Here is a 16,824-nt window from a genome sequence, read left to right on the forward strand (position 1 = left end):
ACTTAGCAATGATATTTGACAATTCCTATTTCTGTACTTCACACCATTCTCACAAACAATAAAGGCAAGCTTATCAAAAATAATTGTAAAAAACCACCAAATTTTGTATGCAAAATCCAGGACTGAACATCCATTTCCACCCAAAGAAGCAGGTGGCAAGCTGTTGATCTTTACTCACTTGCCAAGTTGACCTTTGAATTAAGTGCTGACAGGGAGGTCAAACTTAATTCACGACTGTTTTACTGATAACATTAAAGAATTGAAGCAAGAGCCATAAGAAAATGGATATAGTACATTGGATTTTATTAATAGAATATGATTAAAATATTGAGGTAACTTTCTGTAGCTCACCACTACAACAATCATTAGTAACAGCAGTTCTGAACTATAAACTTCACAAAAAAGTGTATTGTCAAATATTTTACTTTTTAAAAAACATCTGAAATTGAAGTGTTGAGTTTTTCCTATCGTAGGCACGTAGTTATCAGCTATTATAAAAAAGTTTTCCGCTATTGAATGAAAAATCTATAGCAGACATAGTTAATCTTTCAAGCCAATTTAAGCAATTTGAACAAGATGTCCTACAAACCACATTCAAACAATTTGCTCCATTGTTAGATTAAAAATGTTGCTATGTCACTTGACTTGAGCTTTAAATGACAAAATATGTCAGTTTTTGCAACTCAACATGCAATCTCAGAATCATAAAACAGTTAAGACATTGGACTGTCAGCCACTCAACAGTACATTTTCTTTTAGCACACATGGAGTTATCTTAACACAAACTAATTTGCTCAATTTTAATATCAACGTTAGGAGATTAGTCATTTAACTCTATTTCAACGAACTGCACACTACCAGCTTAGTCACAATCTGATTACCTGCAACTCTCCCTCTCTGCTTCCCCACCCGCCCCTCCCCCCAAAAACATACATTTTATGAAAGGTTATGTGCTGCCCACATAAGCATCACAATCTTACAAAGTAAAACATTTCCCACAGTCCCTTATAACGAATATTGCTAAGGCACATAACAAACATATGTTCTAGATTCAATATTCATCCATATATGATACCTTGAGCCAGGAGTTTGCAAATAAATGAAGTAGCCCATCTGACTCCAGTCCTGAATGGAACTGCTCAACATGCTATGATCAGATACACTGGATAAAAATGTGCAACATGGCTCACTCATTTAAAGAAAAATCCGAATTTTTCTAATATCTGGTGAAACAGGGTTATCTAACACCCTTTCCTATGACTTTAATTTACTCTATACATTTCCATAATTTTAAAGCCATTTCGTTGTCAGATAATAGTTAACGAAATAGAATCCAGCTCCAGCATCTCTCAATTGAAGAACTGAGGAGGGAAATCAGTTGTAGAATATAACTTTTTTTTAAAATGGTAGAAATTAGTCTTCGGTGGTAATACATCAATAGCTGTTGCCTGATATTCAGATTCACTGACTCCAAAAGCAAGGCATGCAATCGGCTCTTGAGGACTTGCCTCCCTTTATACACTAGCGCCCAAGACGAATTTCTACCAAGTTTTTAATGAACGTTATGTCAAGAGTGGCAAAATGAAAGATAATTTTGTAGCCATAAGATTTGTAGAGTTTTAAAGTGGTTTTTACATTTCAGCAAGACAACTGAACATTGCAGCTTTTTTTGGCCAAACCTGTTTGACTGATCACAACTAATTTTAAAGCTGGAACTTCAGAATAACATTCAAGTGAAAGGTAGCTAAGATTCAATCAATCTACACTATTGAAGTTGAAATAAGTGAAATACAACGAAGCTCTCCCCTTCAAAAACACAGTAAAGTTCAGCAGAAAGTTTAAGAAAATTATACCCACATGCAATCACACCAGGTGCAATCTTTATAGAGCCTTCGACATTCAAACAAACATCACCCTACCCTTTCTGCCAGTGTTACACTGTGTTTATACCAATCACCGTCTTTTTTCAACAAGTCAACTTGGTTCTAAATGTAAATCAGCAAATAAATTTCTATCAACTGTGCTACCAGACTATTCTCAAATTTCAATGAACTTCTTGTACCAGCATTTTTAAAACAATTTTTGCAGGTTTTTTCCATTAGTTGAATTTCCACTTAAAAGTCTATTGAAAAAGTGCAATGGATTCAAAGAGTTATAAAATTGAAAGATTAGGGTAAAAGGCCCCATTACATCTTCAAACATCTTATCCAAAAGTGTTCACACAAAATAGAACTTTGCTGCTATACACAATTTTCTGAAATTCTTAAGAAAAAATGCCACGTAGGAGGAAATTTCTAATGTGTGGTCTCCTAACAAATGCAGTAATTCCCCCTCGAAGAAATATAGATCACACACGCTTTCATCATACATTGAATATTTCAGCAGAATTTAAAAGCACCTAAGAGTAAAATGGACCACACTTCTTAAGATTATTGCAAAATGAAACCTGGTTGAGGAGGACGCTGTCCAGCTTTCTGAGCAACTGGTGGCGGACAAGGTGGCCTGTACTGTAGTGGATAACCTAACTGAGATGTGGAAATTGGAGCAACATTTCCTGATCTTGGTGGGATAGGAGGGAAAGCAGCAATCGGATAAGGAGGTACTGATTCGGCTCCCAAGGCCGCACTTGTAAATGGAGTGGGGGTGGCTCCCGTTTGAGTAGGTGGGGGCGGTGGAACCCTCCGAGGCACAACAGTGGGAGTGTTGGATTCCGTTAAATTGGAATTCTGATTTGTTTGTATTGGCTCAGGTTGCTTCTGTAGCTGTGTTGGCCTTGCCTGAGTCAGCCTGGGTCCTTTCAAGACAATCTCTTGCAGCTTTTCAATTTTCACCCGCCGCTGATGAGCAAGTTTCCTTTTATTCTGATATTGTTCAATGAAAACGTCCAAGGGTACCTCACCGTCCAGAAACTCCTGAGCCATGATCTGAAAATTGAGATTAAAGCCACCAAAGAGTTTGTTCAATTGCTGCTTTTTGTATTAAACAACCAAGAAAAATACAACATTTTATATTAGTGATTCTCATATTTTAAAAAATTATATATGTGGAAAGATCATTTTCATAAAGATTTTGCCACTAGGTTTAAAGTATATTGGAGCCACCAATTTAGCACTGAAAAATGTATATCAAATATGAGAGTCCTAACAACTGGTTAGTGCAGATATTAATAGGCTGTCAAAGCCTTGTTTTAAATCATGCTTGCATTGGTTACTTCAGCTCATATGCAGATCATTTGTCTGACAACTAAAGCCAGTGGTCCAGAACTTCTGAGGGACAGCAATCGCCACTGAATTGCCACTTCACTCCTATTTACTTACCCGCGTCTAAAACTGCATGTTTCTCGGCTAGACTTCCAACTCAGTCCTCCTGAGAAATGTAGAGTGCAGCTGCTCGAGGCGGCCTCTGGGGCAGTTCAGAATTGGTAGGGGAAGTGATGCCATGCTCCTCCTTTAGGTAACTAACTGCTGTAATCCAAAGATGGATCATGTCTTAAGGGACACCATGTACAAATCCCTGGATAAGAGGGAGGGTGGGGGAAGAACTGCACCCAACTCATCCTGATGGCCACCTTTGTTTGTGGCTGCATCAAGCTGTGTGCAGATCCTCAGTACGCAAACACCAAGTGTCCTTATGTACCGAGATTCTATCTGTCCCCAGTGTTGTGAAGGATGGGTCTGACCACATTGTCGTGGAAAGCTCCAAGTAGTTGGACTGATTGTCCATCAGTGGTCTGCATGGAACATCCTCAAGGCCCAGAGGGAAAAGGAGATGGTAGATCAAATCAGATGGTTTCCTGATCAGACAAAGTCATTTGCAGAACACCTCATTACCAGAACTTTCAACCAAGCACCAAGAATTAGTCTGGCTGATGGTGAGAAGAGCATTCCTTTTCATAACCGTCATGCACACCCCAAAGTCTGTGTATTACCACATGCTGCCCTTGAAGTGGTTGGGGTTTTGGGGGGCGTGGGGGGTGTACACTTGCACACCTCCTTGTGAATGTGCCTCATGATGATTGCAGTGCAATTGATAGATATATATCTTATATAGATTTTTCATGTTTAAGTGGAACGTTTAAGGGCAATGTTTAAAATTCAGCTTTCTTCTACAGGTATTTGATATGTTTGGCAGGAATGCAGCTCAGATATTGGGACAGCAGGCTAATTACTCATTTCAACCTTGCAAGTGCTTATTTTAATGGACTTTTGGTTACTTAAGTTCTCTTAGGATTTCTGATCAGAGACATTGACAGGGTCATTTGATGGTGGTTTATGGGCAGATCTGGATCTGTAACAGAAGTTTTTGTAGAGTTGGAATTATTGGAAGTCAGAGGCTACTGCAAGCTGCTCTGAAACTCTTTCTCTTTGAAAGCTTCAAGATGGTCTACACACCCCACAGCAAGTACATTTCTGGGTGCTATTTAAAGTGGCATTTAAGTCTGTAAGAGGAACATTGCTTATTTGGAACAGGAACACTCATAAGCTGGGAAATAAAGTTGCTTCCTTTTAGATTTTAAATATTGCTCAACTGTTAATAATCAAGATGCTTCATTTTTTGAGTTATATTTAAACTGTGTAATTAAATAAAGTTTGTTTTCCTATAAAAGATCCTTAATTTCTCTGGAATTACTCCTGGAGCAAAGCATCCCTTTCTCATATTTATGCCAAAATTGAAAAATTGTCTGGCATTCAAATGCAAGTTGGCTTTCTTGCAAAGACAGTCTGGAGAGAGATGCAGCAGTATTTACCCAGATATGTCATGAGCAGGTCTGTGGCGCACAGCTCTGTGTTCTACAAGCTGTTCCTGAGTGTTGCAGACTGGCACATTCCAAGGTTCAGGACCACGTGCTGAGGGATGCACTCAGGTTTGGGGCTGCCACTGCCTAAACGCAAATGGGGAAAGGCCACGGTCTGTAGCCTTTCAGCTAATGTAGACCAAGAGCCTGGAAACGGTGCAAAAGTTCTCGTGTGCTTAATCCTGTAGTACATAACTGTATTGAAGCACCGCAGAGTGCAACATGACTGACGTATATAGTTTGAAAAGAATTATACTCCAATGAAAATATTGAAATATTTGTAATGCTCGCAACTGAGAAGTACCTCAGAGTGCACCTTGGTCTCTGGAGAAAATATGAATATCATTGCACTTTATAACATTTGAAGTGTTTTGTAACATCAGACATTTTGTATATTTTATGAACATTTTAGCAAAAGAAAAATTAGCTGCTGTAAGTCCAAGTTTGAAGTCACAGCCACTTTGACAGGAGAGAAGGCAAGTACGCAAGGGGAGTGAATCAAAAACTGAAAATGCTGGAAAATCTCAGCAGGTCTGACAGCATCTGTGGAGAGAGTGTCTGGGTGACTTCATCATCTAATGATGATTCTGTTTCAGGTTCCAGCATTCGCCGTAATTTGCTTTTATCTTAGTGTAAGGTTATGGATGGGGGTAGTAAGTACCATAATTACCCAACAGTCAGAAGTGGTTTTAATCCTACTTGATAACATCTGCTAATAGAATCAGGACCAAAGTCTTTGATTTCATTTTGCAGGGCTCCAGGTGTAGAGTAATTTCACAGAAATTGAATTTTCCTGGGCAGGACTCACCTGGGAACCCCGAATGCATCTTCTGGGGTATGACCCCTTGGGAAATGGAACATCTGGCCCTTTTATTTGTATGTGAAAAGTTTTAAGTAGAGGATTAGAATTTGCTTTGAAGACAGTTTTCTCATGCCCTAATGCAAAACAGTGTCCTTACAAGAAGCTTCCTTTCTGCTTGTGAAATCTTCTAATTTCTCAGTCACTGCAATGAAACTAGCAAGATCACTTGTGACAATGTCTGTATGTACTCTGCAACAGGTTGCCACCACCTTCAGAAAGGCTTAACATTGAGGATAGAAACTAGAATAAAATCAAAACAAAGCTGATCATGATTTGAAAACAAATGAGCAAATATTCCACTTGTGTGAAAACAAAAAATTCTGGACAAACTAGTTTCAGCTTTAGTTAGCAGTATCCTATTTCTTTGATGTAGTTTCTACTCAAAGAATAAGCAATGGATGAAATGTCAGATGATGTGAAGGTGAGAATCACAGGTTAACCCGATCCTACTGTGCAACATTTCACATACTTCCACTTCGGCTCTTAACAGAGCTCTGACGAAGGGTCATCCAGACTCGAAATGTTGGCTCAATTCTCACAGATGCTGTCAGACCTGTTGAGATTTTTCAGCCTTTTCTGTTTTTGCTTCAGATTTCAGCATCTGCAGTAATTTGCTTTTATCCACTTGTATCCACCAGACTGGAGTGGCAAGCCAGAGTGAATAAGTTCCTCCTCCCTAGCCTAGGGACATCAAACTACCTCCCTAGCCTAGGGACATCTAACTACCAGGCTTAATTAAATTAGTAAAGAACGATTCATCTTTGGACTTCCTCAATATTCCCATGTCCATCAGTGATATAACTTTGTGGTGCAATTACTCACTACACAAACACCTTAATTTTACAATTAAAAGTTTGAATCATGAGCCATTTACCTCCGTCTCCTCTTCAATCTTTGCTCCTTCTGTTTGTAGTAGTGCAAGGAGTATGTCTAGAGAAGAACCATTCATTTGGCTATCTGTGGAGAGAAGAACAAGAATAGTTTTAATGTCAGCTTTTTTCAGGAACAGCTGTATTTTATATTTTGATAAGCAGATTAAAACAATTTCATTTTCATTTAAAGCAATGCCACAAATCGACTTCTGCAATAATTTAAAACAAGATTAATTCAATAAGATATTGAAATTAAACTGCCTTGGCAGAACACAATATGGTGTTACAAGGAAACAGGAGGGCCTCAAGTCTTCTCTGCCATTTGAAAGGACCAAGGCTGACCTCCAACCTCAATGCTACTTTCCAGCCCTATCCCTCAATTCTGTTGTGTCCAGGAATGAATTGATCTTGGCCTCAAAAACATTCAACAACTGAGCATCCACAGCCTTTTGGGGTAGAAAATTCCAAAGATACACAACTCAGTGAAGAAGTTTCTCCTTATGCCAATCCTAAACAGACACTGTGCCCTGTGACTATACACCTAATTCTAAATGTTCCAGCAAGGGGAAGGAGCCTCAGAATGTGGCATGTTTCAATGATGTGGCGATGCAGTGGACTGCATCCCACATAATTGCAACATGCATTGGACTGGGATGGGTACAATAAGAAGTCTCAACTCCAGGTTAAAGTCCAACAGGTTAACTGTTGATTCACCTGATCAAATAGCAAAGTGGTGGACTTTAACCTGGTGTTGTGAAACTTCTTACTGTTTCATTAAGATCACTGCTCATTCTTCTATGAAAGCGTACAGACCCATTTCCACTCAATTTTTTCTCAAAGGGAAACACCTGCATCCCAGGAATTAATCTAGCAATTCTTTGCTGCATCAGCTTTAAAGCTGACAGAATAGAACTAACACTATACTTTTATAAAAGTCTGTCCTTGTAATTTCTTCATTTTAAACTGGACCTTTTGGCTGAATGAAGACCATTAACATTGACTGACCTGCTGGGTTATCTGAGAGTATCCAGAACAAAAGTATGTCTAAGGAGCTTCTATCAGACCACCTGGGGTTCACGCAGTCCAACTTCAAAGGGATTTTTGCATTTGATAAACCAGGCTTGTCAGCAGAGTTGATGAGTACACAGAGACAATAGCCTTTTAAAGATTTCTCTGCAATCCATAATGGCAGAGACATTGGCAGCCATGAAGACCAAGCCAATTTCCAGACAGTGGATAAATATCCTTGGTGAGGGACGTGGCTTGTTAAACAGCAGACTGGTAGATTGCAACTCTGATTGGCAGCTGGCCCTATCTAATTTAAAACTCTGCTGGAAGTTCAGTACCAATGTCTATAAAATGGAATCATTTTGGCGTGCTCATTTCATCTTGTGATGGCAACACTAGCAGAAAAACAAATTTTTACAACACTGGTTTTCCGCCTGCCAAACTCAGTGGAAATATCCCTTATTGGGTTTTGATTCTAGACTTGCATGAACCAAATTTTTTTTCTCTAACCCCCTCCTTACTGTCAGAGTGTGGAGGGGGAAATTGCAGACCCTTGTTTTTTTGTTTGAATACACGCAATAAATCAACTTTCTGAAGTAATCCCATCTCAAATTTGCAGTCGTTTAGTAAAAATTGACACAAATATGCCACTGCTTATTCATGAAAATATAGACTCATAGCACCTTTCAGTTTATGGGCAGGTGGTGAGAGCACAGAAAAAAAATACTATTTGGACTGATTTTCCTCCCCTCCCTCCAACAATCCCTGTCCTTAACAGCGAGTAATTCTTTCATTAGGTATGAATCAGAGAGTCTTTACAGTGCAGAAGGTGGGCATTTGGCCCACCGAGTCTGCGCCAACTCTGAAAGAGCATCTTACCCAGGCCCACTCCCCTGCCTCATGCCAATACCACCCAAATTACTCCAGGCATCAATTCACCAAAATGCTGCACAATCGCAACAAGATTTCTTTACTCTTGTAATCCAACTCCCTTGCAATAAATGCCAACATACCATTTGCCTTCTCAACTGGCTGCTGTAGTTGCATGTTAGTGTTGTGTTTCAGGTGCAAAGACACCCAAATCCCTCAGAATAATAGTTTCTCACCATACTTTATAGGAAGAACTAAAAACTAACTTAATATTTCCTCACTTTACTTGATCTGCCACCTTCTTGCCCACTCAGTTGCTCTATGTCCTCTTGCAGACTGTCACCACCACGGCTTACTTTCCTATCTAGCTTTGCATCGTTAACAAACTTCAATCTCTTCATCCAATCCATTATAGATTGTAAATAGTCAAAGTTCAAGCATTGATCTTTGCAGCATCCAACAGTTTCTCAAACTGAAAATGAACCATTTCTTCCTTGCTCTCTTTTCTTTCCTTTCTATTCTGCAAATGTATTACCCCAACCCTATGTGCCCTTAATTTGTGTAACAGCATTTGATATGGCCTGAGCCTTTTGAAAATCCAAAAACACTACATCCATTAGTTTCCTTCATCTACACTGCAACAAATCTACTTAAAGAAACAGGTCTGCCAAACATTATTTTCTTCTCTTAGACCATGTCAACTTTACCTAGTTATATGGTTGCAACTCCACCGAATCATATGCTACATATACCATTTCCCTAATAACACAATTCCAGCAATTTCCCAGTGATGGATGTCAGAATAACTGGGCTGTGGGTCCTAGTTTTCCTCATGACAATTCCCCTCTCCCCTACCTCCTTTGAGTGGAACCATTTCAAAATCTAGGGAACTTTAGAACCATCTTGTGTAGGCTATCAGGCTGTTGGGAATTGTCTGTTTTTCTATTCATTCCTCTCATATTTTTTCTTTATTAACAATGGGTGGGATTCTCCCAAAAGAATTTTAAGTGTCAAATTAGTGTAAAAAACTGAAGCAAATCCTGTTCTTTTTTCAGTGGCATTTTCAAAATGAATCTCCCACACTCGCTGCATTGCAGAGTGCACGAGCATGAATCTCAGTAAAAATCAGTGGCCGAAGCCTATTCCCACTGGAGAGGCCGACAACACAGCGCTGAGCAGGCCATTGTGCGTGTATTAATCTGTCATAGCGTAGATCGGTGCATGTGCAGTAGCCCCGCACTGCTGGTTTCCCGATCACTGCCCAAATCCATTACCTTGCAACACATACCCGGGCCAAGCCCAACACCACCCTGCCCCCCCCCCACCCCAATGTCCAGCCCCAATTGCTGGCCTCCCTCCCTGTGTCACCAAGCTTGAGTGCAAAGAGTGCTCATTGGGCAGTGCCAGGCTATCTCTGGCAAGCTTGCAATGCCCAGGGGTACCCTCCCTTATCTCAGACTTCCTGAGGGGCCTCCATGACCCCTTCACTCCAGCAGGTGGAGGGGGGAGGGGGGCTTCAGTCCCAGGTTCGCTAATGATATTACAACGGTCATTAGCATAATTTATACAGCTCAGCGCCAAGTTTGTGTAACTGGCATCCCGCTGGTTGCCACAGCCTCTGCATGAGTCTTCCAGTTCGCTGAGCAGCACAGCTTGCTGGGAAAAAAAAAAATCACACTTCCCCACCCCCCCAACACTTATTTCTGCTACTCTTCCTTTTAACATACTTGAAGCTTGGTGTTTTTTTCCATTCGTTGCACTGGATGTGGGAGTCACTGGCTTCTTGCCACTTTTGTCCATCTTTTATTGATCTTTCGATCATTTGTTGCTGGCTTCCAAACTATCCCAATCATCAAGCTTACAACTACTCTTGGCAACATCAAGCCCATTTAAGCTAACAACATCTATAATCTCTTTAGCTAGCAACATTGATTACTTTCTCTTTGGAGAATTTATTTTGCAACTGAACGTATATTTCTAGTAAATTGTGAAAGACTGCTTTAAATATTCACCATTCCTTGTCTATCGTCATGCGTTTCAATCCTATTTTCCAATCTACCTTAGCCAATGTTGTCCCTCGTATCAATGCAACTTGTGTTATTTAAGTTTACGATCTGGATAATGGTTTTAGAATTAAGTGGGAAAATTCTTGAGCTACGTGTAAAATGCTAACATATCATTCCCCACCAGCAGATCTCTTATGAATCAATAGGCTCATTAACACGATACAGAATCTAAAATAGCCTGGTCCCTGTTTCCTTTCACGGCATATTGTTCTGAAAAGCTGTTACAAATACATTGTTAACTTGCCCTCTAAATGTTTTGTCAATTTGATTTACCCAATCTAAATGAAAATTAAAGACTCACATAATATCGCATTATCCTTGTTACCAGCTTCTCTGATACCTCGATTAATACTCTGGTAAGCAGTACAGCTACTGTTAAGGAGCTAGAAATTTCTCCCAACAGTATCTTCTATCCCTTATCTCTGATCTCATCATGTCTTCCATTTCCTGAACTGTTTGACTCAATGCTAATTTGCATATTGTTCAAAATGATGAGAGATTGGTACCTTTGAGGTTCTGCTTATTAATTAGGACTCTAGTTTCTCAATTTCCTCAGCAGAGCCAGTAACACAAGAGTACTGCTGAAATATAGAAGCTCACAGCATGCTATAAAAGAAACTAATCAGCCAATATCAGTACTGGCTCTTTGTTAGAGTAATCCAAAATTAATCCCACTGGTTCACTTACTTCCATTGTCCTGTACAGCCTTTGGCTTTACGGGGATGATTCACCTTTCTCTGAAAGGAAGCAACGGTGTCACATTCAAACTACCTGGGTCAAAGCACTTCAAGCCTAACAAGTCCACACAAAGACACTGTGCTACCAGAAATAATTTTACATTACTCATACTTTGGCATTAAAAATCCTAGTCACAGGAAATAAGTGGGATTAATTTTGAATTGCTCTAACAAAGAGCCAGCACTGATACTGACTGATTAGTTTTTTTTAAGCATACTGTGAGCTTCTATACAAGTCTTGCATTATTTACCCCATCAAATCCCTGAATAAATGTTAAAAAGCTCTACAAAGCACTTGCATGGTTTTCTCAGTTCCAATTGAAGCAATGCCTGTTTCTCATAAACCACAATATAGTTTCTTATTCTTAGCACTGTGATGAGTCAAGACTAGGTGCTCTTTTCTATGGCTTTAATATCCTTTCAGTTTAGATTACAAAAATTGTGTGTTGAAACCTTGGTTTAAATACTATCTTGTGCAAATTCTGCTTGCACTGGTCAACCTCCCATGACACTACACACAAAATTGGTACTAAATAGAATAATTTCACAATGGAATGCAGTACGACCTTGAAACAAATAGATACAAAAGTGATGAGACTTAAAGAAAATACAGCTCAAATAGACAGAACAATGAATCAAGTTATTCAGAATTCAAACTATTTTCATCAAATTATTGCTGGAAACAACATGATTTTAAAAAGTGGGTGTTTTCTTGTGATCTCAGCCATAATTGTGTTGGATTTCTAATTTTGATTCCAATGATTTGGGTGGCACGGTAACACAGTGGTTAGCACTGCTGTCTTACAGCGCCAGGGGCCTGGGTTCGATTCCTGGCTTGGAGTCACTGTACGTGTGGAGTTTTCACATTCTGCCTGTGTCTGCATGGGTTTCCTCCGGGTGTTGCAGTTTCCTCTCATAGTACAAAGATGTACGGGTTAGGTGGATTGGCCATGATAAATTGACCCTGGTGTCAGGGGATTAGCAGGGTAAATATGTGGGAATACAGCCTGGGGGAGGATTGTGGTCAGTGCAGACTCGATGGGCCAAATGGCCTCCTTCTGCACTGTAGGGATTCTATGATTTTAAAACCATAATCACAAAAATGAAAGTCACATGCTTCAAGAGTGGCATTTGTTTTACTGAACTTGTAGCTTCAATTTTTATTGTTGTAAATTGTGTAGCTAGTTGAGGGTCCAATAAGTGAACAGATAAAATAATTCTTAACTGTTTAGCATGAAGTTACAGTAATAATTACATCAATGGATTTTTTTCTCCCGGTCAGCACAAGTTTAATCTAACTGCGACACACTATACACATTTGCCTCAGCCTGATCTCCATAGTTGGAAACTAAATGAAATGATAACTGACAAACGCTGGGAAATACCTTTCTATCACATGTATTGGAATGTGCAGTCAACTTGGAACTCAAAAGAAAAAGTTTTCACAATCTGCACATGTTGGAACATCAAACTATAAAAATATTTGTATGGAGTGGGCCCATGCCAATGTTTCCTCAAAGAATTTCCAATTTTGCTTATGCAAAAGAGAGGAGAGATAACAGATACCAGCATGATGCCAAGGGATGGTGGTTGGTGGGATGGCACAGCCATCGCTGGAAGCAGATTATGCACCTTTCAACAAATGGTGGCAAATGGAAATCTGGAGCAAACAGGTGGAAAAATACTTTCCACGTTGTTTATTTGAAAAAAAAACAAGCAGGCTCAATGCAAAACACTTATTACCTCACTGAATGGGTTCACAAACATTGCAAAGGTGCAACTTTATCTTTCAAACTTGTATTTCTTCAGCTGATTCTACTAATCTAGGGCTATTTAATTAAACCGTAAACCAAAGTACATTTAGTTATGGCAAGTTAAGGGGCCTTTGACAGATTCGATGAAGCACTCATTGAATTAGCTGTTAATAAACTAACAGATTGATTCACAATCTCTACACATTAGCAGCAATAACCTGTGTCAGGTAAATGGTAGGAAGCAGATTCACATGTGCAATATTCCAGGAGTTGTTCATCAGTACTAATTAGTGCTGTGGGCTACCACAACTAATTAATATTGTTCCTGTATCAAAACAGGAAATGCTGGGAAGACTCAGCAGGAATCCTCTTTTTGCTTTTATTTTAACGTCCCTATATCAAATGTAGTGGTCTTGGTGATCTTTATCTCTATGATTTGGGACTATGGTCTCTGGATATTCCCCAAAATTTTAAAACAATTCATTAGAACATAGAACACTACAGCACAAACAGGCCCTTCGGCCCACAAATTGCACCAATCATATCCCTACCTACCAGGCCTATCTATAACCCTCAATCCCATTAAATCCCATGTACTCATCCAGTAGTCTCTTGAGACCCCAACGAGTTCGCCTCCATCACCACCGACGGCAGCCGATTCCACTCACTCACCACCCTCAGTGAAAAACTTACCCGACATCTCCTCTGTATCTACTCCCCAGCACCTGCATCCTCTCGTAGCAACCATTTCAGCCCTGGGAAGTAGCCTCCGAGCATCCACCCTATCTATACCTCTTAACATCTTACAGATCTGTTAGGTCGCCTCTCATCCTTCATCTCTCCAGGGAGAAAAGACCTAGCTCCCTCAACCTATCCTCAAGGCATGCCACCCAATCCAGGCAACATCCTTGTAAATCTCCTCTGCACCCTTTCAATAGCTTCCACATTCTTCTTGTAGTGAGGCAACCAGCACTGCACACAGTACTCCAAGTGGGGTCTGACAAGGGCCTTATAAAGTTGCAGCATTATCTCCCGACTCCTAAATGCAATCCCTCGATTAATGAGGGCTAGTACACCATACGCCGCCTTGACCACATCCTCCACCTGCGAGGCCAATTTAAGAGTCCTATGGACCTGGACCCCGACCCCAAGGTCCTTCGGATCCTCTACACTGCTAAGAGTCTTACCCTTGATGTTATACTCCTTCATCCCACTGGACCTGCCAAAATGGACCACTACACATTTAACTGCGTTGAAGTCTATCTGCCACTTCTCCGCCCAGTCTTGCATCCTATGTCTCGCTGCAACTTCTGACATCCCTCCAAAGTATCCACAACAGCACCAACCTTTGCGTCATCGGCAAACTTACCAACCCATCCCTCCACTTCCTCATCCAGGTCATTTATGAAAACGACAAACAGCAAGGGTCCTAGAACAGATCCCTGGGGCACTCCACTGGTGACCAACCTCCATGCAGAAAAAGATCCATCCACAACCACACTCTGCCTTCTGCAGGCAAGCCAGTTCTGGATCAATAACGCAATAGCCCCTTGGATCCCATGCCCTCTCACTTTCTCAAAGTCTTGCATGGGGGACCTTATCAAACGCCTTGCTGAAATCCATATAAACTACATCCACCGCTCTTCCTTCATCAATGCGTTTGGTCACATTTTCAAAGAACTCAACTAGACTGGTAAGGCATGACCTGCCCTTGACAAAGCCGTGCTGACTACTTTTGATCATACTAAACTTCTCTAAATATTCATAAATCCTGTCCCTCAGTATCCTCTCCAGCTACTTACCAACCACTGAGGTCAGACTCACCGGTCGGTAATTTCCCAGGCTATCCCTGTTCCCTTTCTCAAAAATAGGAACCACATCCGCAATCCTCCAATCCTCCGGAACCTCTCCCAACACCATCAACGACGCAAAGATCATCGCCAGGTAAGATATAGGAGCAGAATAAGGCCATTCAGCCCATCAGGTCTGCTCTGCCATTCAATGATAGCTGATATCATAGTCATGGAGGTTTACAGCCCTTCCACCCAACTTTTCCATGCTGCCATTTTTTTTAAACCCCTAAACTAATCCCAATTGCCCGTGTTTGGCCCATATCCCTCCATACCCATTTTATCCACGTAACTATTTAAATTTTTTTTTAAAAAACAAAATTGTATCCGCCTCTACCACCTCTGGCAGCTTGTTCCAGACACTCACCAGCTTCTGTCAGAAAAACTTGCCTCTCTGACACATTTGTGTCTCTCCCCTCTCACCTTAAACCTACGCCCTCTAGTTTTAGACTTCAGGAAAAGATATGACTATCTACCTTATCTATGCCCCTTATTATTTTATAGACCTCTAAAAGATAACTCCTCAGCCTCCTACGCTCCAGAGAAAAATGTTTGAGTCTATCCAGCACCTCCTTACAACTCAAACTTTCAAGTCCCGGTAGCATCCTAGTAAATCTTTTCACAGAATCCTACAGTGCAGAAGGAGGCCCTTCGGCCCATTGAGTCTGCACCGAACACAATCCCACCCAGGCCCTACGCCCATATCCCTACATATTATACCCATTAATCCCTCTAACCCACACATCCCTGGACACTAAGGGGCAATTTCTTAGCATGCCAATCAACCTAACCCACACATCTTTGGACTGTGGGAGGAAACCAGAGTACCCAGAGGAAACCCACGCAGACACGAGGACAACGTGCAAACTCCACACAGACAGTGACCCGAGCCGGGAATCAAACCCAGGACCCTGGAGCTGTGAAGCAGCAGTGCTAACCACTGTGCTACCGTGCCGCCCACTCTGCGCTCTGTTTAGTTTCATAATATCCTTTCTATAATAGGGTGATTAGAACTGCATACGGTATTCCAAGTGTGGCCTTACCAATGTCTTGTACAACTTCAACAAGACGTCCCAATTCCTGTATTCAATGTTCTGACCAAGCTTGCAGAATGTCTTCTTCGCCACTCTGTCCAGCTGTGACTCCACTTAAGGAGCTATGAATATGTACCCCTAGATCTTTGTTCTGTAACTCTCCCCAATGCGCTATTAACTAAATAAGTCCTATCCTGGTTTATTCTACCAAAATGCATCACCTCACATTTGTCTAAATTAAACTCCATCTGCCATTCATCAGCCCACTGGCCCAACTGATCAAAATTGGGCCGGTGATATGTTTCTCAACCCCATTCCCTTGCCTTTTCCCCGTAACCTATGATCCCCTTATCAAGGATCCATCTATCTCAGTCTTAAATATACAGAATGACCTGACGTCCCAAGCTTACTGTGGCAATGAGTTCCATAGATTCACCACCCTCTGACTGAAGAAATTCCTCATCTAAAGGGTCACTCCTTTACTCTGAGGCTGTGCCCTTGGATCCTAATCTCACCTACTAATGAAAACATCTTCCCAAAATCCACTCTGTCCAGGCCTTTCAGTATTCCGTAGGTTTCAATGAGATCCTCTTCCATCCTTCTAAATTCTATTGCATATAGACCCAGAATCCTCAAAAGCTCCTTATACAGCAAGCTTGAGTCTGGAGGTTCTCGTGAACCTCCTCTGGAGGCTCTCCGGGACCAACACATGGAGTTCCAAAATTGCTCACAATACTCCAAATGTGGTCTGAGCAGAGCCGTATAAAGCCTCAGCAATACATTGCTGCTTTTGTATTTTAGTCCTCTTGAAATGAATGCATTTGTCTTCCTAACTACCAACTCAACCTGCAAGTTAACCTCAAGTGAATCCTGAGCTAGAACGCCAAGTCACCATGCGCTTCCGATTTCTGAATTCTCTCATTTAGAAAATAGTCAACATCTCTATTCATCCAAAGTGTAAAATCTCTCACTTTCC

At 40.9% G+C, this 16,824-nt stretch overlaps 1 protein-coding gene across 1 annotated transcript in view; it reads right to left on the bottom strand.

Annotated features, from left to right (window-relative positions):
- Window positions 1-921: 921 nt before the first annotated feature.
- The window catches only part of vps37ba (VPS37B subunit of ESCRT-I a), a 43,198-nt gene continuing 27,295 nt past the window's right edge, over window positions 922-16,824 (bottom strand). Inside the window, exons 3-4 of the mRNA XM_080208352.1 lie at window positions 6,532-6,614; window positions 922-2,924 (exon numbers count right to left, since the gene is read on the bottom strand). Coding sequence (XP_080064478.1) covers window positions 2,430-2,924; window positions 6,532-6,614 — 578 coding nt within the window. The 3' untranslated portion in view covers window positions 922-2,429. The remainder of the gene's footprint in view (window positions 2,925-6,531; window positions 6,615-16,824) is intronic.

Source organism: Carcharhinus amblyrhynchos, chromosome 20 (genome assembly GCF_965287045.1).
Source record: "Carcharhinus amblyrhynchos chromosome 20, sCarAmb.v2.hapA, whole genome shotgun sequence".
In the NCBI taxonomy this organism is placed as follows: Eukaryota; Metazoa; Chordata; class Chondrichthyes; order Carcharhiniformes; family Carcharhinidae; genus Carcharhinus; species Carcharhinus amblyrhynchos.